Source organism: Asparagus officinalis, chromosome 6 (genome assembly GCF_001876935.1).
Source record: "Asparagus officinalis chromosome 6, Aspof.V1, whole genome shotgun sequence".
NCBI classification, from domain to species: domain Eukaryota; kingdom Viridiplantae; phylum Streptophyta; class Magnoliopsida; order Asparagales; family Asparagaceae; genus Asparagus; species Asparagus officinalis.
The window spans coordinates 66,016,861-66,041,858 of NC_033799.1; the positions used below are offsets into that span (position 1 = coordinate 66,016,861).

Here is a 24,998-nt window from a genome sequence, read left to right on the forward strand (position 1 = left end):
TCAGCAGGAGAATACACAGGCACTGCAACAACAGCAGCTCGAGGATACTTTGGCTTCCACTAGGCCAAAGCGAGCATACAAGCAGGTACAGAAGCTGGGGGCTGATCAACCCCTGAAGCACTATGGGCAGGTTAATTTGGTTGAATACGCACTCTCGGTGGAGGAAGATGAGCCGGTCTCCTTCAAGGAAGCTATTCGGGATAAAGATAGTGAGAGTTGGTTGGCTGCGATGGAGGAGGAGATGGAATCTCTTCGGAAGAACCAAACATGGGAGGTGGTCCCATTGCCCGTAGGAAGAAAAGCTATTGATTGTAAGTGTGTGTATAAGAGAAAGGAAGATCCTTCAGAGCTCGATGGTACAAGGTACAAGGCGAGGCTAGTGGCTAAAGGGTTTGCACAAAGAGAGGGTGTGGATTACAATGAGATCTTTTCTCCGGTGGTGAAACACACTTCTATTCGGGTGCTATTGAGTATTGTTGCTCATGGTGATCTTGAGCTGGAACAACTCGATGTTAAAACAGCCTTCTTGCACGGAGACTTGGATGAAGAGATCTACATGCATCAACCTGAGGGTTACAAGGTTGAGGATAAGGAGCATCATGTATGTCGCTTGAGGAAGTCACTCTATGGACTGAAGCAATCTCCTCAGCAGTGGTACAAGCGATTTGACTCATTCATGCTGAAGCATGGGTTTTCCCAAAGCGATTATGATTGTTGCGTTTACATTCGGAAGCTTCATGGAGGTGATTATATCTATCTCCTTTTGTATGTGGATGACATGCTTATTGCTTCTAAGAGCGGGGTGAAGATAGATAGGTTGAAATCTCAACTTGGTAAAGAGTTCGAGATGAATGACATGGGCGCTGCTAGAAAAATACTGGGTATGGAGATTAGAAGAGAGTGGGCGAATCGGCGATTGTTCTTGAGTCAGAAGGGCTATATAGAGCGGGTGATCACGAGGTTCGGGATGCAAAGTGCTAAGTCAGTGGCGACCCCATTGGCTCCACACTCCAGGCTTTCAGGTAAACAATCTCCCACTACAGCGGAAGATAAGGCACACATGGAGCGTGTTCCTTATGCTAGTGCAGTTGGCAGTTTGATGTACGCCATGGTGTGTACACGTCCAGATATTTCACAAGCGGTTAGTGTGGTCAGCAGGTTCATGGCGAATCCGGGAAAGGCGCACTGGGAAGCGGTGAAATGGGTCCTGAGGTACTTGAAAGGTACCGTGAACACGGGTCTGTGTTTTGGTGGAGATACATGTCAGATTAATGGGTTTGTTGACTCTGATTATGCGGGAGATCTAGATAGATGGCGATCTACTACTGGTTATGTATTCAAGGTACATGGAGCTCCAGTTAGTTGGCGATCGATGTTACAGGTTGTGCGGGATGTCATAGAGGAAGGTGATATTTCTCTCATGAAGGTGCACACGAATGAGAATCCAGCAGACATGTTGACCAAGGTGGTCACAGGTAGCAAGTTTAAGCATTGCTTGGACTTGCTTCATATCAGCCCGTGTTGATTTGCCCAAGAGGGCATGGCCCTTCGGGGCGGTGATGGGGTGAGGTGGAGACTATGATGGAGAACAAATTATGAACTACGGTTAGCTTGATCCCGGTGGAGGGTACGTAGGCAGCCACGGTAAAGTGGCGCAGCTGGTTTGGCCAAATGGAGATATCTCCGGTGATGTTCGCGGTGTTCTTCTGGTATTCGTCCATAATTTGAGGTTTATCAAATGATGTACGAGGTGGAGAATTGTGAACAGCGGTGGAAAGTGGGGGCCACCCAAGTGTGCGTGAGGTGCTTTTGGCCAATGCCCAGCGGGTAAATGCCAAGGCCCATTTATTTTTTCTTCGTTGGGCTTATAACCGCATTTGCTTCTATATATATAGCCTAATGTACCTAGGGTTTTGTGTGGGAACAGAGAGATAAGGGGAAAAGCTGCGGGAAAAGGCTGCAGGGGAAAAACAAGGGTTTTTTGCTTCTTTTCTTTTGGCGTCTAAGCAGAGAATTGAAACAGAGAGATAAAAGGAGAGAGTTTTTTGAGGGATTTACAAAAGAGAGGTTAATTCTTTTGGGTAAAAATCAGATCTCTTTTCTTTTTGAGACGAGCTTGTGGATTCTACAAGTCGTCGGTGTTCTCCTTATAGTGGAATCTCCCCTCACCCCTCCCGTGGACGTAGGCAATTTTGCCGAACCACGTAAATCTCGTGTATTTACTGTTTTCTGGGTTGTTGGCTACTGCTTGTAGGTTCCCTCAATATTCGGTCTTAGAGCTGATGAGAGGAAGAGTGTATATTTCACTTTGATAAAATATATCACTTTCGATTCTTCTTTCCTTTGAGAAATAAGAATTTTATTATCTATTCTCGTTTCCTTTGAAAAACAAGAATATAGAGGTTGACTTGTGCTTTTGTGACAACAAAAGCCAGGGCTCTCTCTCAGGTGATATCGCTTCCGCGGCGGTGGGCGTGACTTTGCGTCCAACACTAACATACTATACCAAGTTTAGAAATCTTCGTGAAACTCGATCTTGGTAGCATGGATGAAGCGCAATTGAGAATCTTTGACTTGAATGACATTGTGCTTCATTCCGATTGCCTCCAACCTCCATGAAAATCATCGTTAAAGCTCAAGTCCATCCAACCTCCTACCTGGATGGATGTTGGAGGAAAATACAAATACTAGAAAACAAGATTAGTAATTATTTGTTAATCATCAAATTGATTAGACAATACGCTCATAAACATGAGACCTGACAACGTATATTTTCTCAAATACGAATACGGTTTAGCATCCCTGGTGAAAATGTTGTAAGTTGTTTGGGGGAAAACCCCTCTTAGAGTCCAAATAACTTACCCAACCACGGTATACCCTTAACTATATAGATTAAAGTACAACAATAACCTTCATCAATGACTCCAGTAAGTCAGCATCATTAAAACCTTGTATCCCTCTCCGTTTTCTGTCTTCTCTCACACAAATGTCAGAACCCAATAGGATTTAGAAACAACCTAACAAGAAAGAACCAATGAAACTACTGCTATATGCAGTAAAGTTCGTGTCGGAATATTCTTCCTCGCATGCTGTTAAAGAGAGAATGTGGGTGTTAAGTCTAATCATCTGCTAATCAATAATTAGTTCTTTTCCTAATATAATGATAATAATTGAAAATATCAGTCTCTATGAGCATAATGATGAGAAGATATCAAATAATCCCGGATGCATGGCATTAAACACGCACTAAATGAATGTCAACCGTTAAATCAATAAACATCTGACCGTACACGAATCCAATAATTGGCATTCATTTAGTTCAAAATAACTATAGACCGTCTCCACTGAATACGATGATGAATCAATGATACCTTGTTAAATATATATCAATGAATCAACCGGTAGGTTATGCAAACAAGCAATTTCACATCCATCCAAGAGAGACAAAAAAAATATTCCTGATGGTGCCAATTAATAAGTGATAATTACAGCAGCAACAAAGATCAATCAAGAGATACAGTAAATCTGACATCACCATCAAAACGTAACGTAAGTGCTCCCCTTTCAGCAGTGCTAATTAATTGAGTTGAAAACGACAGCACCAACAAACTGAGATCAACAACAACAAAATTGACCCCACCTTTGTACAGCCTCCAACCAATAGCAGCGAGGTGAGAGTCACTGCCACAAGAAAAGGTTTACAAAAATAAAAGGATTGTTATGAGATCGCAGGCTGAAAAATATTAAACAATAAACCCCAATCATGTTATAACTCACTAACAAATGGTATCAGATTTGCTGACAGTCCGCACAATGCTTGCTATACAACACATGCTTCAGGGGTTGAGAACAAGCACCCCGAGAGTTCAGGGGTTTTCGTGAAATTAACCAATTTTTCAGTAAATTTTTCAAGCATTTCGCATGATTAAACATAAACTCCAGTAATACACATGGATCCAAATACTACAACTAGAACAAACCGAATAAATCTACTAACATCAAAAGCACCATTTATGAAAAAAAAGGACTCAGGCTTTCAACCACCAAATCCATACAAAGTCCTGCCCTGCCTCTTCAAAGCGTAAACGACGTCCATCGCCGTCACCGTCTTCCTCCTGGCGTGCTCGGTGTACGTCACGGCGTCGCGGATCACGTTCTCGAGGAAAATTTTCAAAACCCCCCTCGTTTCCTCGTAAATCAACCCGCTGATCCTCTTGACTCCGCCTCGGCGGGCGAGGCGGCGGATCGCCGGCTTGGTGATGCCCTGGATGTTGTCGCGGAGGACTTTGCGGTGGCGCTTTGCTCCGCCCTTGCCCAGGCCCTTGCCGCCCTTTCCTCGGCCTGACATCGTCGGTCTGTTGAGATTGGACCTGGGCTTTTGGGTTTTAAGAGAGGGGAGGGTGAGAGATGATTGGGGTTGGGGGAGAGAATTGGAGGATTTTTATAGGGTTTGGAAGAAAAAAAATTTTGGGGCGGAGGTGCTTTTTGCGGGAGTTTGGTTGATTTGGGGATTTTGAATGGACGGTCGGAGATGGCGATCCGTGTGCTCGGTTTGGAGTGTTTCTGGCCGTCGGATTTTCTTTTTTTAATTTATGGCGGGGATTAGGATTTGAGACTGTTTTGAGGGAGGTACACATGTGGATATAATCCTTGTTAATTCTGCTTGGCATATTCGTGAGTGTAAAAATATAAAAATTTTATCCAATTAAGGGCTGTTTGGTTAGATGGAAATAGAGTTATGAATGTGGATTTAGAACCCAAATCTCTGCATCAAATGGAAGAATCCAAAAGTTCAAAACTTAATACGGTTGATTTTGCTGCTCAGCCAGTTCATCTAGGAAGGTACTTGCATATTTGTTGATTTAATGGTTTAAAAAACTTGGATTTTTTTAATATGAATTATGGTGTTTAGAGTAGTTCAAAGAACAAGTCTTTCATTATCTATGGTTGCCAAAATGTTAGGGTAAAAGATGTGAATTTTCTTATGAATCGTGGTATTTATTTTGTTTTTAGCTATATTTGAGTTCTTTCTAATTGTATATTTGAGTTCATTATCTATATGTTGTATTTTTGCAAGGTTAGTGTAATATTAATGAAAATTTTAGTGAACTAGAGATGAATTGGATTTTATAGCATATAAAAGATGCATAAATTGACACTTCATTGTCCACGTTTCTCTATGTCGATGTATATAGATGATATATATATAGTATAGCTATATATACTTACAGCTATAAAACAGCTCATATTAGCCACCTTTCAACAAAAAAAAAAAAAATTTAGTAGAAATAGTAAGCTAATCACATTATAATATATTATTAAAGGTCTTTCTATCCGTGTTCATTGAGTAGGTATATATATGCACCAGGTTCAATATGATATAAGCAATTCATATTAAATAAGCCAAGCTAGAATGAGAGAGAGAGAGATAAATTCTGATTGTTCCAAACTTATTAGTTGCATCATCCTAACCCAAACTTTCTATTCCCCATCTGATGATACTAGGGATCCATATAAGTATGAAGAATATTTTGTATATAGAGTTTGATGGACAAATATCTCTTGTCTACTTAAGTTGACATAAAGGTTCCTTTCCTCCTCTCTCTCCTCTCTCTCCCTCTCTCCTCTACTCTCGTCTCGTCATCTCTCTGACTCATCTCATCTCTTTCTCTCTCTCTCTCTCTCTCTCTCTGCTGGTGTGTTGTATGTGAGCTCATTGCCATGTATAATTTAGTTATTAGTTTTGAGGTTAGGGTTTATAATAGTTTGCCTAAATTCTAAGGTTTTGTAATTACTAACTTTTCTTTATCTAGAAGTAAATGGGATAAATATCAAATTTTCTAAAAAAAAAGAATTGGTTAGATAAATTTTGCAAAGATGGTTTATTATGTAAACCTCTATATTATGGATTTCTAAAAAAAGGTTATGGAATTTAAGGGGTAAACTAAACTCTCTTAAATCTAAACCTCTATTGCAATCTCTTAATTTAAGGGTTTGATCTTCAAGGTAAATTTTCTTGAATTTATAAAATTTTAATCTTAAAATAAAAATTATGGAGAACATGAATAAATGGTAATTTTTTATTCTAAATATTCATTATTTTTTGGAATAGATTTTTTTTATAAATAGGGTGTAATTGATAAATTTTCTCGATAATTATCTTTTTATTTTATTTTCTACACTTCAAAATAACTTTTTTTCGGACTTAGGGGAACCTAAATTTTCTTGAAACTAAAGCTCCTAAAAATTTATATCTAAAATATCTGAACTTCAAAGTAAATTTGTACTAAATTTTGAAGATGTAAATTATTTAGGTTTAAAAGTGGCTTAATATAAGTAGTGATATTTCATCATGGTACAGATTAAGCTAGATCTCTCAAGGAAAGTAATCCTATGTCATGTTTATTGAGAAAAACCATACCAATCTATTGAAAACTTAAAAAATATAAAAGCCATATGTTCTTAGGCAACTTGTAGATTATCACCTTATTTATCTATTTAGTGCAGTTATCATTTCCAAACTAATTTATGTTAGACCCTAGAGGGGGGTGATTAGGGTCAAAAGGCTCTAATATGCCAATTAAAAATAATTAACAAGTTGTATTCTTGCAAGGTAGATATATAAAGAGATATGTGCAAGAATAAGCAATATACACAATGAGATATATCCTATATGATGAATATATATATGCAAGGATATATAAACTAACACAAGGGTAAAATAAACAATCTACACAAGTGATAGGGTAATATGATGAGCAATACACAAAGGCGATATAAGATATGAAAACAAGAATAAGAACGCCAATGCAATCACAAACACACGATATGATCACGGAGTTCGGACCTTCCGTCCTACGTCTCCGCTCCCCACTCCCGGGGAGAAATCCACTATCACAACCGGGTTTTCTACGTTCACCCGAACAACGTTTACACCTCACAGTATCGGTTTTCAACGCTCACCGATCAACGTCACTCCTCACAATCGGTTTCCTAGTTCACCGAAAACTTTCACCCCACACTCGGTTTCTAGCTCACCGAAAACCTCACAACACACTCGGTTTCTAGCTCACCGAAAACCTAACAATCTCACAATGCAACAAATATAATTTGTTCTCTAATATGGATGAGAACACAATTAAAGCACAACTCAAAGTTACAACCTCTCACCACCCAACTATACTATGTATGTAAATACTAAAAGCTCAATGTGGGTGTGTGTAACAATGAGTATAAATCAAATCAACTAAACTCAAATATAAAATCTAGCTTAAGAACAATGATAATAAAACAAGTATATAAATGTAAAGCTAGAGTTTGAGTTTAGAAAACTTCTCAATTTGATAACAAGAGATGGAGGGATGATAGTTGGAAGCTCAAACTTCAATAGATAATCTCCTCAAGCTCTTGTGGAATTTGATTCACAAAATCGAAACACTCAAATGCTTAAAAGCTTATAAACACACTTTAAACAAACTTAAACCCTTGATTAAAACTTTCTTAAACTTGTTTTAAAACTCTCTTAGTTGTTCTTGTTAGATGGGAGAGGTAAATGCAATGGGGTATTTATAACAACCCAAGACATCAGCCAAAACCCCAAGGAAATGACCAAAAACCCAAAAACAAACAAAACAGAAAACTAGCCGTTACTGTGCAACGGCTCTCTGATAAGTCGACTTAGAGTCGACTTATGACATATACAGTTTTTGGCAGATGCTGAAAATTATGCGTATCTGGATTTGTAAAATCAGTTAAAAATAGTAAATCAACTCTAAACATTATGAAATTTTGAGGGATGTTTCTAAACATGTAAATAAACATTTTACAAAAATAATTTCTGAAATATCACTTCTCATTTGTGAGAAATGAATATTTGAATACAGATATTTCAGATTCTAAAAACTGCTGAAACACCCGATTTTCTAAAATCAATTTGACACAGTAAATTAACTCCAAAAATTATAAAATTTTTAGGGAAGCTTCTAAACGTGTATATGAACATGTTAGAGAAGGAATTTCTTAAATATCACTTCCCATTTGAGAGAAATAATTTATTTTGTAAACTGGTCAAAAATACATAACTGTGCAACACTTCATAAGTAGACTTATAAAAAGTTATAAGTCGACTTATATAAGTCGACTTGCCTTGCTTTATAAGTCGACTTAGCAGAGGAGAAAATGCACTTTCTAGAGGAGTTCATAAGTCGACTTGTCAGGGTTTATAAGTCGACTTATAAACATGCACAGGCACTGTTCATGCTGGAAAACTGATTTTTAAAGTGCCTTTAAAAATAACAAATAAATTCCAAAAATTATGAAACTTTGGAAAATGTTTATAAACATGATAATAAACATGTTACAAAAAGAATTTTTGGAATTGCATTCCCCAATAGTGAAAACCCATCATTTTTCAAATATGTCCAAAAACATGAAAACGAAACATACATGTTTTGACATTTGATTTAAACAAACTTTTGAAACTCTACAAAATGATTTTATAAACTTTATAAACTATGTATAAACTGATATTAAAGTCTATAAACTAATAAAATAATGTTTTCACAAAAACACCTATATTTTGATAAAATCAACAAATACGTGTGTGTGAATAATATGAGCTTAAAGTATCAACACACAAGTATAAAAACCTAAACTAAATATACCCAAGCTTGTGATCTTCAACGAAGCTCTATCTTGGTACACTTGCGGATGAAGCTAAAACTTGGATCTTGAACTTGAATGCAATACTTCACTCCACTATTCCGCCAACCTCCTCTTGATATGATCGTGTAGGCTCAATCCATCCAACCTCCAACAACGTTGTTTGTCTATAATAAATAAGAAAACACAAATACTAGACAAACAACATTAGTGGTAAATTGTTTGTTAAACATCATCAAAACAAGAAGGCCAACAATCTCCCCCTTTTTGATGATGACAAACAATTTACAAAAAGAAATATATGCATGAAGAAAATAAATATATAATTTATAATTCACATGCATATAAACAAGAAAGAATATACTCACAATATTTCTCCCCCTTTGACAACATCAAAAAGGGGACAAAAAGAATAAGAGAGCGAAAGCTCCCCCTATCAATAAGCATGGGTGAGTACAAAGCAAATATAGGGATGAGGATTTCTCCCCCTATCAAAATGCCATATAGAAGATATATGAAATAAAGATCATGGCAAACATATGTGAGCAAGCATAGATGAAAAATAATAGAAAGATATAGGGATTGCTCCCCCTATCAAAATGCCATATAGAATATGTGAAATGAAGATCATGGCAAACATATGTGAGCAAGCATAGATGAAAAATATGCTAAACACCACTCACATACAAAAGGACAATGAGAACACATATAAATATGTTAATATGAAAGAAGTGTCTCATTAGCACAAAAAAATATAAAAACCATATAAAAGAATAGATTTATGAAATCAAAAGAAGAGGAACATGAGATTCATGTAAAAAGTTTTGAAATGAAAACAAATCAACCAATTGAAATCATAAATCAAAGTTTAAATCATGAAACCAAATCATCATTGATTTTCAAAAATCAAGAGAGGCAACTCTATCTAGCTCTTGAGCTAGTATTAACCCATATGAACATTTTAGCATCCGGTAAACATGATTTGGGAATAAACACCCAATAAATCCGGAGGGTTATATAAGTACAAACCTCTCATCAAAATAAAACCAATAATCATGAAAACAAAATAGTTTGACCAATAAAATGAATTGTTTTCATAAAAGTTTAAAATACATTTTTCGAAACCAAGAAAAAGAAAAAATACTAAAATTCTTGGCTTTAAAAATTATTTTGGCACCCAAGTATTCTTGGTGCCGGTTTGTTTAGGGACATGACCCCTATCATTAAAGCTCAAAGTCCTAGGGTTATGAACCCTCTTGGACATATATGGTGCACGGGATCGGTCATAGCAATAATTACTCAAATGACCCTTCCGATTGCAATATGTACAATGGAAAGGAAGCATTTGCTTATGTTGACCATTAAAAGGTGCACGTGGAACATTTGCAAATAAAGATTGTCTTTTAGAATTATTTTGCAAATGAGAAACATCATTAAACAAAGGTGGTCTACTTGAGAAATTTGGCAAGTTTGAATAATTTTTTAAATCATAACAAAACTTTGCCAAATGGCCAAATCTACCACAAATATCACACTTAAACACATGTGGTCTATGAAAAACATTTGGCAAACTAGAATTCTTTTTCATGTCAAAGCAAAACTTTGCCAAATGGCCAAACCGACCACATAGATCACATTTATACACATTAGCATGCTTATGATGAGAAATAGATGCATGTGCATGTGTGTGTGATGAAGAAGCCTTATGAGATGCACAAGAAGCATTAATCTTAGAAGATTTGTGTGCATCATAGCAAAATTTAGCAATGTGGCCTTTACGACCGCAAATTGAGCATTTGTAAACTTTGCTATACATATGTGCATAGTGAGTGCTTGGTTTTGAAGAGTTAGCACGAGACTTTGCACATAAGTCCATAAGTTTCTTGTTATTAACAATGCATGTGTTAAGAGTTGAATCTAAAGATGAAATGCGATTTTTAATATTGTTCAACTCATCATTAGGCATAGAAGCATTGTCAATAGAAGTAGAGCAAATATGATCATTTTTAAATGATGTAAATTTACTTCTAATAGACTCTACTTCTAACATGGCATCATTCTTCTCATGAATTAAGCTAGCAACATTGGAACTCAAGGTAATATGATCCAATTTTAATTTTTCATTATTTTCTTTAAGGATCACATTATCTTTAGCAATAGTATCAAATTTTGATGCTAGCAATTCATGATCGGATTTTAAATTAACATGCTTGCTTTTAAGATCAATGAAATTATTATGCAACTTAGTGTAGGCATGCATTAATCTATCATATGCACAAGCAAGTTCATCACTAGATAAATCATTATCGGGTTCGAACTCGCAAACCTCACTAGGGCTATCGCCTAGTGGCCGTGTGCATGATGCTCCACATGAACTTGAAGCCGGATCCGCCAAAACTTGTTGGATCGCCTCCAAGTTCCCTTGATGTGCTTCAATTAATTTCCATAAGGTGTAAGCACTATCAACATGAACAAACTTGTTAGACATAGATGAGTTAAAAGCATTTAACAAATATTCTAACAAAATGTTGTTCATAGTAAACATGCGATGATCATTTTTATTCCACTTGGATTTCTCCATAGTGGGCACAATATAGGCATCATCTATAATTTCTCATAAATCAAAGTGTTTAGATTGAGCAAAAAGTTTAAATCTAACACACCATTGGGCATAGGGAAAATTATCTAATCTAGGAGCAATATTAATGGCATAACCTAAACCATGCATATCCATAATATAAAAGGCAAGCAAGATACAAATAAAGCTCAAAATTAGATTAGCACAATAAGCTAACTTGGATCTTTAACTCAAGGCGATTAGACCTTAAATCAAAGAGCACCAAGCTCTGATACCAATTGTTAGACCCTAGAGGGGGGGTGATTAGGGTCTTATGCTAATCTAATCCGATTAAATGTCAATTAAAACTAATTAACAAGTTATCCTAGCAAGTATGAAATACAACAAGATATGTAAGCTAGGATAAGTAATATGAACAAGGGATATATCCTAGCAATGAGGTATATTATGAGTTATATGCAATGATATGAAACTAAGGGTGATATAAACATAAACAAGATAGTGGGCAATATAATCAACAAGCAATATACAAAGGCGATATAAGATATGAACATAAAAGTAAGTGCGCCAATGCAATCACAAACAAGCAATATGATTACGGAGTTCGGTCCCCACGACCTACGTCTCCGCTCCTCACCTCGAGGAGATCTCCACTATCACAACCGGGTTTTCTACGTTCACCCGAACAACGTTTACACCTCACAATACAATCACTATGTAATCACACCTCACACACTAAGTGTTGGTCCTAGCCCGTGTCCTCCTCCTCAAGTGCTCGGTTACAACCTCTCCCTAGGCACGTCAACCGACGCCACTCCTCTTGGGACGATCCCCGACTCTCACCACACACTCCTCACTCGGTGTACAAGTGTATTACAAAGTGATTCTCACGATAAGCACAATATAGTAAATGATTGTTCTCTCTAACAAGGTGAGAACTCAATTAAGCTCACTCTCAATGTCACAAACCCACAACCCTAAATTATACTATGAATGTAAATACAATAAGCTCAATAGGTTGTGTGTGAACAAAGAGATAAAACAATATAAACTCAATATGAAATCTAGCTTATGAAATTAAGAACAAACTTATAAAATGCTAGAATTGAGTTTAAGGAAACTTCTCTATAGATGACAAGAGAGGGAAGAAGAGTGAATGCTCAAACACCAAAGGATGATCTCCACTTGCTCTTGTGAAATTGAATTCACAAACTCAAACCCTCAAATGCTTAAAAGCTTCTTAAAACAAATTTAAACAAACACTAAACAAGTTTAAACCCTTGTTAAAACTTTTAAACCATTCTCTTAGCTAAGTAAATGAAGAGAGATCAGCAAAGGGGTATTTATACCCTCTAAAGACAGCAAACAGCTCAGAGAAAGAGCCGTTAAAAAGCAACGGCTATATTGTCGGTCGACCGAAATTTTTGTCGGTCGACCGGCAGAGAGCAAAAGCACGAAGAAGAGTTCTGGACCTTCGTCGGTCGACCGGTGCGGTCGACCGATGGAGTTTTTCGCAAACGCTCAGAAAATAGCCGTTGAAAAAAGCAACAGTCATATAGTCGGTCGACCGAAAATTTCGTCGGTCGACCGAAAATTTTCATCGGTCGACCGGACCGGTCGACCGACAGGCTTTCTGTCGCCCAGTGAACTTTTGACCTCAGGTTCGGTCGACCGGTGCGGTCGACCGAAATCTGACATATTCAAAAATTGTTTTGCTGATTTTAAAACGCTGTTTAAAAATATCAAATAAATTCCAAAAAATGTAAAACTTTGGGGAATGATTGTAGACATGATAATAAACATGCTACAATGACTGGTTTCAAAAAATGGCTTCCCAAATGAAAAATATCATCATTTTACAAAATAGTCCAAAACATGAAAATATGAGATACTTGAATTTTGATGTTTTGACATAAACCAACTTTTGAAACTTTGTGAAATGTTTTTTTGTAGACTTAGTAAAACATGTATAAACTGATATTGAAGTCTATAAACTAAGAATACAGTATTTTCACAAATACAATAGAAAATGAAACCTATGAGTATGTATATGAAAATATATTTGTTTCATATCTATGTAGATAAACCAAATCACAATAATAAATATGAAACATGTAATTTCATATTTATAAACATGAAAACCAAAACTTGTGTTGTATATATATGTGACTACATATATATACAAGGAAACTAATAAAATGTGTGTGTATAGATAATTGAGCTTAGAGTATATAACACACATAATATAAATCCTAAACTAAATTACCCAAGCTAGATCTTGATCTTCAATAAGCTCTTCTAGGTAATCGTGCGGATGAAGCTTTAACTTGGATCTTGAACTTTGAATAGCAAGGCTTCACCGACATTCCGCCAACCTCCTTTGGATATCATCGTTGAAGCTCTATTCCATCCATCCTCCAACTATGTTGTTTGTCTACAATAAATACGAAAACACAAATACTAGACAAACAACATTAGTGGTAAATTGTTTGTTAAACATCATCAAAACAAGAAGGCCAACAATTTATGAGTACTCATAACATTTAGTTCAATTTCTAATGATATAGCTTCGCTCGTTAAACATGATAAAATTGACTTTCCATTCAAATCAGTGGTATTGTTAATTACCTTCACTTTTGCCCCCCTAATCTAAGGACTATTAAAATATTAACAGAATGTGGGTGAAATTATATTAACCCCATTTAAAATGATAAAAAAAATTGAGCATAACATCTCAGTCTTCTTCCTCATTCAGTTTCTTTGTTTGTCAATAGAATCTTATCACCGTCTGAAAATAGCAATACTTTCTCTAGTGGATCTTCATGAAGTTGACCTTAGACCACCTAACTGTGACGCCCCCGGTTTCACATAAGGCTGCAGTCCAAGGTGAACCCAGATATGTCAAACCTGTCATGCAACACACTGTGCATAAACACGTTTCACCAATCACAGTTATATCCTCTACTGGAATCAAATAAAAGTGCAGGTACAAAACAAACAAAATAAAAAAATAAATGTATAGACATTTTCTACGATACTTCTCAGACAAAACTTGTTCTAATCAACATGAAACATAAGAAACATGGTATAAATATCTAAAACTAATTAACAGAGATCAAATTACTTGATTTGGCATTTGGATTAAAACTAAATAGGATTAGCAACATGATTATCCAAGATTCTCAATAAAGACCTGAATTATCACATGATTATCATTGCATAATTAATTATAAACATGAACAGAGGCATAAAATTTATTTATACATGTTTAATCTATTTAGGTATCACAAACCTAGGCTTTAAGCATGATTATTTAGCATGAAAAGATAATTAGACATCAAACTAGGGTTAATACATGAGTTAATCATGTTTAAAAGATTAAAAACAAAATTAAATGAAACCCTAATGATCATGATCATGATCATGATTCTATCATAAACAGCAAGAAAATATTTCTAATCTAGCATTGGTTTAAGATTTAATATCAAAAATCTGATTTTTAACACCACAGGTTAAGATTAAAGCATGAAAACACATATTCACATCATATTAAACATCTAAACTAGTTGTTTAACTATGTGGATGTGTTTGGACGAAGATAATCTTACCTCAAGTCGTTGTTGATCCTTCCAACATGCGTGCAAGACCTCTTCCTTTGCTAACAATCACAGATATCGCCTTCCTCTCGACGAATCCTTCACACAACTCTTTCAAAAACTTAATTATTAGGGCTAGGATTTGAGAGGAGGGGTGGCTGCTATATTCTCATGAAAAAGTTCAGTAAAAAGAGGGTTTAAACGAGTATATACAAGTCTGGCATCGAAACAAAACGGATATGACCCGAAACCCAAAAGAAACCTGAATACAGGCCGTAAGTCGACTTACAAATCGACTTGGGATAAGTCGACTTATAAGTCAGCTTATCAGAAAAAAAATCTGTTTACGCATGTCTTCGTGTTTTAGCAGGAAAAAAAAATGTTTACGCATGTCTTAGTGTTTTGGCTGTAAATTTCACATAGGAACTCAGAATAAGGTGATCTAAGATTTGTTGAAAAGATATTGAAGAGACCTACAACTTTGATCTTTAAACTGTTCCAGATTCTGACTGCATCAGTTCGTAAAATATAGAAACTCTTAATTGGTCGCTTTTTTCCAGATTCAGGCGCGTGCATACCGTGCATGATTTCACTCCCAAATATATATATATACATTGAATTGATCTCAAATCAATTCCTAGCATACATAAACATCAAAATATGTTATTTATCACCATATAACATATTTATTATTATTTATCATACAATATTCAAATTCACAGGGTTTTACATTCTTTCCATTTTGTAAGAATTTCGTCCCTGAAATTCTGCAATCGTATCTTAGGGATTAATAATATAAGAAAAGCACTAAGAGGGGATAATCTAGACAAGGAAACCCTCTCATACACATCTCATACCATTAATCCCCAGATATAAAACATATCAATATCTACATTTAACAATCTAGAATGCCAATATTCCCACTCAACCCCTAACTAAACGGAACTAGTACGTCGGGCGAAAAATCCAAATAAGGAGCCCCCCATATATATACCATGTATTCTGAATAATTAGGAGCTAAGTGTCAATATCCCTATTCTAGCGTTAAATATAAATCTAATCATATAGATAATCATAAATACCAAATCAATTTAATCAATCCACCTGCTCAAATAGGTGTGGGTAGTCGCGACGCATAACATCTTCGTGCTCCCGAGAATCCTCCTTGATATCTATACTTAACAGTCTAGAATGCAAATACTCCCACTTAACCCCTAACTAAGCGGAAAAGTACGTCGGATGAAAAATCTAAACAAGGAACCCCCATATATATACCATGTGTTCCGAATAATTAGGAACTAAGTGCTAATATCACCATTCTAGTGTTAAGTATAGATATGAGCATATAGATAATCATAAACATAAGCAAACCATATCCAAACAATATAGTTGCTCAAATAGGTACAAATCATCGTGATGCATACCCTCATCATGCCCGAAGAAACTTTCTCAGCTCCTTTCCAATTCCATTGAACTTTAACTAAAGGTATCGCTTGTTTTTAAGTTTCTTCTCCTCCTTGGCAAGAATACACACAGGAATTTCAATAATAGTTAAAACATCAAGAATCTCGTCCTTTGGCGTGTCTAACACTTGCTGCTGCTCCTCATCATGTAGATGCTTCTTAAGCATCGAAAGATGGAAGGCATCGTGTATACTTGACATCGATACTGGCAGATATGAAACGGCTCCAACGCGCTCCACTATCCTAAACGGACCAATATACTTCAGGGCAAGCTTTCTGCATCTACCTAAACACTAAATTCCCTTTAATGGCGATATTTTTAACAATACATGGTCTCTAACCTGGAACTCTATTGGTCATCCTCTCTTATCTGCGTAATTCTTCTGATGACTCTACGCTGTAAGAATGCACTCCCGAATTATTGATGCCTTCTCTATGGTCTGTCTCCCTAACTCCGGTCTAGACAATAGGCTGTCCTCTGGTTCTGCCCAGCAAATAGGCAATCTACAAGGCCTCCCGTATAATGCTTCATACGGTGCCATACCAATTATCACTTGGTAATTATTGTTATAAGTGAATTCAATCAATGTGATGTGGAAACCATTAGAATATGACAACTAGCTACCAAAAGAATCCTGGAAGCTCCTCCAGAAATGCAAAGTAAAAACCGAGCATCGGTCTGATATAATTATCTTTGGAACTCCATGTAATCTCACTATCTCCTAGATGAATATCCTCGCATACGTCTCTGTCGTGTACGTCATCTTCAACAGAATGAAATGTGCTGACTTTATCAACCAATCAACTATTACCCAAACTAAATCGTTTTCCTTCTTCGACCTCGACCAATCCTACAATGAAATCCATAGAAATATCTACCCACTTCCACTCTGGAATGGGTAAAGGCTGTAGGGTTCCTGCCGATCTCTGATATTCTGCCTTCACTTATTGGCAGGGGAAAAAAATAGTCACATACTCTGCAATCACCCTATGCATGCCGCTCCACCAAAAGTGTCTCTTCAGGTCCTTGTATATTTTAGTTGTGCCTGGATGCAATGTGTACTTGGTACAATGTGTCTCGTCAAATAAGTCCTTCTTTAACTACGGATCACTCGGCATCACTAACAGGCCCTTCATTCGAAGTCCTCCATCTGCTCCAACGGTCTAATCAGCCTTTGACTCTTTTAAAATCTTTCCCTTTCGGGTTTGAACCTAAGAGTCCTCTAGCTGAGCTCTGACCGCTCTATCACTCCAAGATGGCTGCACCGATAATACTCTTATAAATGCGCTACTCCCGCCGATCTCCTGTTTGAAATTAAACTGGCTAAGTGTGTAAAGATCTTGATATAACGTGCACCTCAAAGCTACAATCTGATGTCGACGCTTCCTGCTCAATGTGTCTGCTACAACATTCGCCTTCCTCAGATGGTACTGAATCACGAACTCATAATTTTTGATAAACTGAACCCATCGTTGTTGTCTCTGATTTAGCTCCTTCTGAGAGAAAGTATTTTGAACGCTGATGGTCCGTAAATAGCTTGAACTGCACTACGTATGAATAGTGTCTTCATGTCTTCAGTATGATGACCACTGCTACTAGTTCTAAATTATGAGTGGGGTAATTCTGTTCATGAGTCCTCAATTGCCTCGAAATATAAGCCACCACTCTCTGGGTCTGCATCAAAACACCTCCAAGACCTAATAACGACACGTCTGTGTAGACAACAAAAGTCCTATCACTTCTCGGAATGATCAACACTTGCGCTGATGTTAATTTAGCCTTCAAAGTCTCAAAGGCCTCCTGACACTCCGTGCCCCAAACAAACTGTACACCCTTATTCATAATGCATGTATATGACGTCGCAATCTTTGAGAAGTCCTGAATGGACTTCCGAGAATAGCCGGCCAAGCTAAGAAGCTGTGAATCTCTAAAACAATCTTTCGCGGCTTCCAATCTAGTACTGCCTCCACCTTAGCGGAATCTACTGCTATGCCATTTCTGCTGATGACGTGACCTAAAAATCTGACCTCAGATAGCCAAATCTCGCATTTACTAAACTTGGCGTACAACTAATACTCCCTCAAAGTCCATAATGCCAGATGAAGATACTGCTCTTGCTCTATCTCCAATCTCGAATAGATAAGGATGTCGTCGATGAATACGATCATGAACTTGTCCAAATAAGGATGGAAAACCCGATTCATTAAATCCATGAATACCACGGGTACATTGGTCAACCCAAATGGCATGACCAGAAATTCTAAAGACCTATACCTAGTCAGAAATGCGGTCTTAGGAATATCCATATCCCGGACTCGCAACTGATGATAAACAGAATGAATATCTATCTTCAAGAAACACTACGCCCCCTGCAACTGGTCGAACAAGTCATCAATATTTGGTAGTGGATACATGTTCTAGATGGTGACTTTATTCAACTCGCGATAATCTATACACACGCACATGCTGCCGTCCTTCTTCATGAAAAGGACCGACGCTCCCAATGGAGAATGACTCCGACGAATAAATTCCTGAGACAAAATCTTATCTAACTGAGTATGTAGCCCCCTCATCTCAGCAGGTGCCATGTGATAGGGTGCTCGGGATATAGATGTTGTGCCTGGCTACAACTCTATGTAAAACTCGACCTCTCTCATAGGTAAACCCGATATGTCCTGAAAGACATCCTGATAATCTGAGACCACATGCGTCTCGCTCAAATCAGCACTACTATCCCGTAGCATCACCTCCTCGATGTACGCCAGAAATAACTCTGCAAACTAGATTCCCTATGAGCTCGCTACTATCAACTCTAACCCATCTGATGACCGCAAGTTGACTGTTTTAGTAAAACAATCGATATTGACATGGTGGGATGATAGCCAATCCATACCAAGAATGACATCGAACTCCGACATCCGCAAGACGATAAGATTCATGATAAACTAGGACTCATCTAGACTGATGACACATCTCCTATAGATACTCTCCAACAGGGATACCTCCCCTAAAGGAGTAGATATAGATAACGAAACGTCTAAGGGAAAGTGCAACTAAATGAAGCCTATCCATAAAGGTGTGAGATATAAAGGAATGTGAAGCTCCTGAATCGAATAAGATTCGAGCTGGAAAAGAATTCACCAAGAAAGTACCTTCCACAATGGCTCCACTCGCACCATGGTCACGTGGTACGACCGCATACACTTTGCCGATGACTGACGACTGCTGTACTGCTGGCAGAGGAATGTATGGAACTATCTGTCCATTAGAAATCTCCTGGATGGCTCGAATCTAGCCTGTTGGCCCCTTAATCCTTAGAATGGTAGGTAGTGCCTCTATCCTCAGCTTCTGCTACTGCTGGCCGTAGTTGCGGCCCTGAAACCATGGTTCTACTACTGACGGTGTCCTCATCCCTACCACTGGCCCTGGCCTCTACCTTGCTGGTGCACTGCGATAATCCCTGGCATTATGGCTGATCTTATTACAGTTGTAACATGCACCCTAAATTTCTTAAGTCATGTTGTGCTAACTTCTTATATTGTCCTTGTAACTGGTGGTAAATCCTTACCCCACTGCTGGGGTTTTCTAAGTATTGCTAAAAGTTTCTCATACCTACCCTTGTCTCCGAACAATCCTGCTTTCATGATTAACTTCTTAGTACACCTCCCTGCCCTAATCTGGTTAGTTCTAGCTGCTTATTGAAATAGTAGATGGAATCCTTCCATAAAATTGACTTCGCTGCATCGGCGTAACTGAAATCGGTGCTATCTTCTGACATCATCCTTTAAGCTGGATATAACTAATCTCCACTTATGTACTGAGTCGACTTTAAGTATATCTAAAAAAATAATTTTCACATATTCCTTTCACTTATAGGCTGCAAGTGAATCCGATGCACCCTAAAGCTCTAATGCTCTCATCTTCGGATGTCTTTCTCATTCTTACAGAGCCAAGCTTCCTGATCTATGGCTCTATTAACAACTGGTTGTAGTGATGATATAATCGTCGGTATTGCCTCTTCAATAGATACGACTGGTATGACTGGTGGTGGAACTTCAAAAAGTGTAATATGGCTTGTTACTCGCTCCTCGAGAGTTGCTAGTCTCTACCTCTGTAATCAGTATTATCAAATCGATCAAATACTGTGGAGCCTGCTGTGGCTTAGGCTCTACTTGCCCAGCTCTCTGGGTACGAGCTTCACAAACATATATAACATAACATATAGCAGTAGGAAAATCGTATCATATATTATTCATGCAATTACTTTTCAATCAAAGTAAGGTAGTCATAAAAAGTTTGTAAATTTTAGAATATACGTATATAAGGTCCTCACTCGTTCTAGGAATCCTAGCGGACTCTATACATGAATCCTAGAAAACTCTATCCTAGCTCTACGACTCGACACAAGAATGATCCTAAGGATGCTGGAACTAGAGCTCTGATACCAACCGTGACGCCCTTGGTTTCACACAAGGCTGCAGTCTAAGGTGAACCCAGAGATATCAAACCTGTCATGCACCCACACTGTGCATAAACACGTTTCTCCAATCACAGTTATATCCTCTAGTGGAATCAAATAAAAGTATAGGTACAAAATAGGCAAAATAAGGAAATAAATATATAGACATGATGTAGGAAGATATATCTCATACATAATTCATTTCTCAACGGAATATCTGTATACAACGGAAATAATGAAACTGTCTCAACATGAATCAACTAAACATCATACTGAGGCACACTACCTTTATAATATGAGAATGAAAATCTAATATTTGAATAAAATAATAAAAATCTATTGTGGAGTCTCTAAAATTTTATATGACGGCGACTATGCAAGAACTCCGTCATCCTGCAGCTCTCCGTACCTCTGTACCGCCTGATAGAAGAGAAAACAACAAAAAAAAGAGCGTTAGAGCGCTACAACATGATTATCTCCATCCGCCCCCAGGGGAAGGGCTACTAGGTGGAGTGAAGGTTCTATCTATTAAGCATAGTCTAACTAGATCATTTTCCCCCGTATCAAAGTGGAATTAACATTTAGAAACCTACAACATGAGACGTAGTACATCGAGCGAAATAATCCAAACAAGAAAACCCTCTTGTATATACCATATGTCTCAAATTGTAGATGCCTAAACATTAATACCGAACTAGAGATAAACAATCTAAATGAGATCAATAATTAGAAATCTACTACATGAGACTAGTACGTCGAGCGAAATAATCCAAACAAGGAAACCCTCATGTATATACTATATGTCTCAAATTGTGAATCGCTAATCATTGATCCCAACCTTAAAATAAAATAAAGCAATATATAAAGTAAACACTTTCATAATATCGTATATATATTATCTTCCACTGTCACTGGGAGGGTAAGATAAATATATGCATATAATCACGCATACTTTCAAGGGCAAAATATCTCGGTCATATATCTCAGTAATGAGTCATATACATATCTAGCATCCGCCAAAGACTCAGGCTATTAATCAAAAATCTCAAAGCAACAGACTATCCTGTAAGTGTCCTGAATAGTGTACATGGCTCATTAGTCTCATCGCGATCACAACACGTAGCTTGAGTGCGGGATGGCCTACCATATATGTATCCAATTAGATGGCCTCACAAGCCTCATAACTATACGGCTCACAAGCCTTATCGCATACTCGTGCGAACAGACTGATATACAAAGCATCCAAACCCAACTCAATGGCATGTACATATAGAATATCGACGCACTATCTCATGTAGCACTGAACTGGGCTCATCAATGATATCCATCTTATGCATAATCTGTGTATATCTGGTATATCGACGTACTATCCCATATAGTACCAAGTTGTTCTTGTAAAACCCCAAAATTTTATAATGAAAGGATGTGATTAATAGTAATAAATCTTTCTTTGGTGATAAATAACCATACATATATATGATGTATATATTTTACCAGGGTTTGGGAACCCAACAGGTGTTTATATATGAGAGATATCGAGTGATATAAGTCCAGCAGGTGAAATGCCTGCAAAAGGCATTTTTTGTGCTGAGCGGTCGACCGACGCGGTCGACCGTGTCGGTTGACCGGTGCGGTCGACCGATCAGCGATCAGAGAGTTATCCAGGTTGTTTTCTTTTACGGTTTTTAGTTTTGGGCTATTGGGTTTCGGGTCGGGTTGGGGAATTGGTATTTATACCAACTCAACCCAGGAGAGTTTATCTTCTCCTCAGACGTAAACCCTAGCCCCTTTTTCTCTCCCCTCTCAAAACCCTAGCCGTCACTGGTGATTTTGGGGAAATCTGAAGGAGCTGCAGTGGGAGTTGCAGATCAGGTGGAAGGAGATCCTCAACAGGAATCTTTGCAGCACCCAAGGCGAGTATCATCTCGCCCAATCCCTCACCCCCTTTTTCCTATGGTTTTATTTTGATTTCTCATGAGTTTTTGAAGAGCCCAACAGGTATTTTTGCATAAAAATGAGTTTCTTTACCTTGTAGATTGCAAGAATCGATATTTCAGTTTGTGAAAGTTCACCCACGTTTTGTCCAATAAAGATCTAGATCTGAGGATTTTTAAACAAGAGTTTAACAACGTTTTACTGTCATTAAAACATTTCAAATTTGTTTTTCTCATGTATTTTGAAATATTGGGAATATGGATTTCATGCTTTTTCGGTCGACCGCCCATTTTTTCGGTCGACCGCTTCGTCATTTCGGTCGACCGCCGATTATTTCGGTCAATCGCGATAATATTTCGGTCGACCGCCAGGCTCGCATCCGAGATCGGTCGACCGAGTCGGTCGACCGACGCTCTATCTGGGATATTTTCCCCGTTCTGGGTATTTTTTTTGAGTGTTCTGTTCAGGTTTGGGAGTTTGATTAGACTATCTGACATTTGTATTTAGTCTTGCTATGTACCTAGGCACAATAGATGACCTGAGGGTATCAAATATGGATATCTATGTACCTCAGCGATATTTTCACCATTTCAGTCCTCGTGTTGGACTATAATCCATAGAAAGTCCTCGTGTTGGACTGTGATCTATAGAAGTCCTTGAGATTGGACTGTGAATTATGAAAGTCCTTGTGTTGGACTGTGATTTATAGAAGTCCTCGTGTTGGACTATAAATTCTTTCCAGTCCTCGTGTTGGACATTTGACACTTATTTTATGAGTTTGGAAACTATGACATAAATAGTTCCTGATTTGAACAAAGTTCTTAACCCTGCTCATGACTTCTTCACAGAAGTTCACGACATGATGTTGACATGACACTTATGTAAGTAATAACATGATATTCATGTTAGCTATGGTATGGCACTGTATATTGTTCTGAGAATAGCTGTATTTCTTTTATTATTGTTTCTGTACTAGAACCTCGGGTTTGGTGTTTAGAGATTTACAATTTGAGATACAAGGTATATACATGAGGGTTTCCTTGTTTGGATTATTTCGCTCGACGTACCTATGCTCGTGTTGTAAATTTCTAAATACTAAAACCCTCTTTAATATTGTAAGATCAATGATTTTAGATCTATTATATATATTATCTGTATTTTCTTATGCAACGAGCCCTGTTCCCTTGGGGTTGGTTGTGATGTTACTCGCTAGCGCTTTGACGCTCGTTGTCCCTCCCCCTTTCAGGTCACGAGCCAGGAGCACGGAGAGCCGCAGGTTGATAGCAGACCACATTAGTGTTCAGCTTTACTTTCTAGCTATGTATTACTTTCTTTGGGCTCCACTGTAGTGTGGTTAGACATTTGAGGGTATTATTCAAGAAGTTGTAAAGGCTGTGTGCCTTATTTCCTTTTGTCAGATATTGTATTTGAGACTTGTTGAGTATTCCAGATTTTCTACTCAGATCTTGACTATGTACTTCTGTGTTGTTGGATGATGAGATATTTATGTGACTATTATCATTTCATCAGTATTCCTTGTATTATCTTTTACCTGTTTTTGTACCTACACAATTGTGATGGTGAAACATGTTATTGTTCGGTGTGGTGCATGGCAGGTTTGACATTCTTGGTTTTACCTCGGACTGCAGCCTTGTGTGAACCCAGGGGCGTCACAGTTGGTATCAGAGCTCTAGTTCCAGTATCCTTAGGATCATCCTGTGTCGAGTCGTGGAGCTAGGATAGAGTTTCCTAGGATTTATGTATAGAGTCCGTAAGGATTTCCTAGTATGAGTGAGGATGATATATGCGTATATATCAAAATTTGAGAATTTTTTTTTATGACAACTATTTTTGTATAAGTTTAAAGTATTTGTGTGAATACTATATGTTGTGAAAATTTCAATACGATACGCTATTTATAAAGGTCTATTTTTGACTCATGAATTTTATTTTTCTTACCATCAGGAGAGAGATGGCAGGACGAGGTAGACCCCGTACTAGGAGAGCTAGCCAGGCAGAGTCACAACAGACTCCACCTGAGCAGCAGCCAGCTCAGTCCGAGCCCCAGCAGACTCCACCCGAGCCACAGCAGGCTCCTCAGTATCTGGTACTCCACCCGAGCCACAGCAGGCTCCTCAGTATCTGGTGGACCTTATGGCCCCTCTTATCGTTCGGATGATAGCTATTGAGGAGTTGGTGACGACTCATATAGCACCACCGACACCGCCACCACCACCAGTAGCTCAGCAACAGGGGATACCAGCCGTTCCTGTTAGAGAGAGACCCCCAGAGGCCACGCCTGCAG

General features: G+C 37.8%; 1 protein-coding gene across 1 annotated transcript; it reads right to left on the reverse strand.

The window, feature by feature from the left end:
* Positions 3,844 to 4,424, reverse strand: LOC109845376 (histone H4). Its single transcript, XM_020414623.1, has one exon. The coding sequence runs from the start codon at positions 4,346 to 4,348 to the stop codon at positions 4,037 to 4,039; it is 312 nt and encodes a 103-aa protein (XP_020270212.1). The 5' UTR covers positions 4,349 to 4,424; the 3' UTR covers positions 3,844 to 4,036.

Coding starts and splice junctions, on each gene's coding strand:
- LOC109845376 (XM_020414623.1), bottom strand. CDS start 4,348: ATGTCAGGCCGAGGAAAGGGCGGCAAGGGCCTGGGCAAGGGCGGAGCA.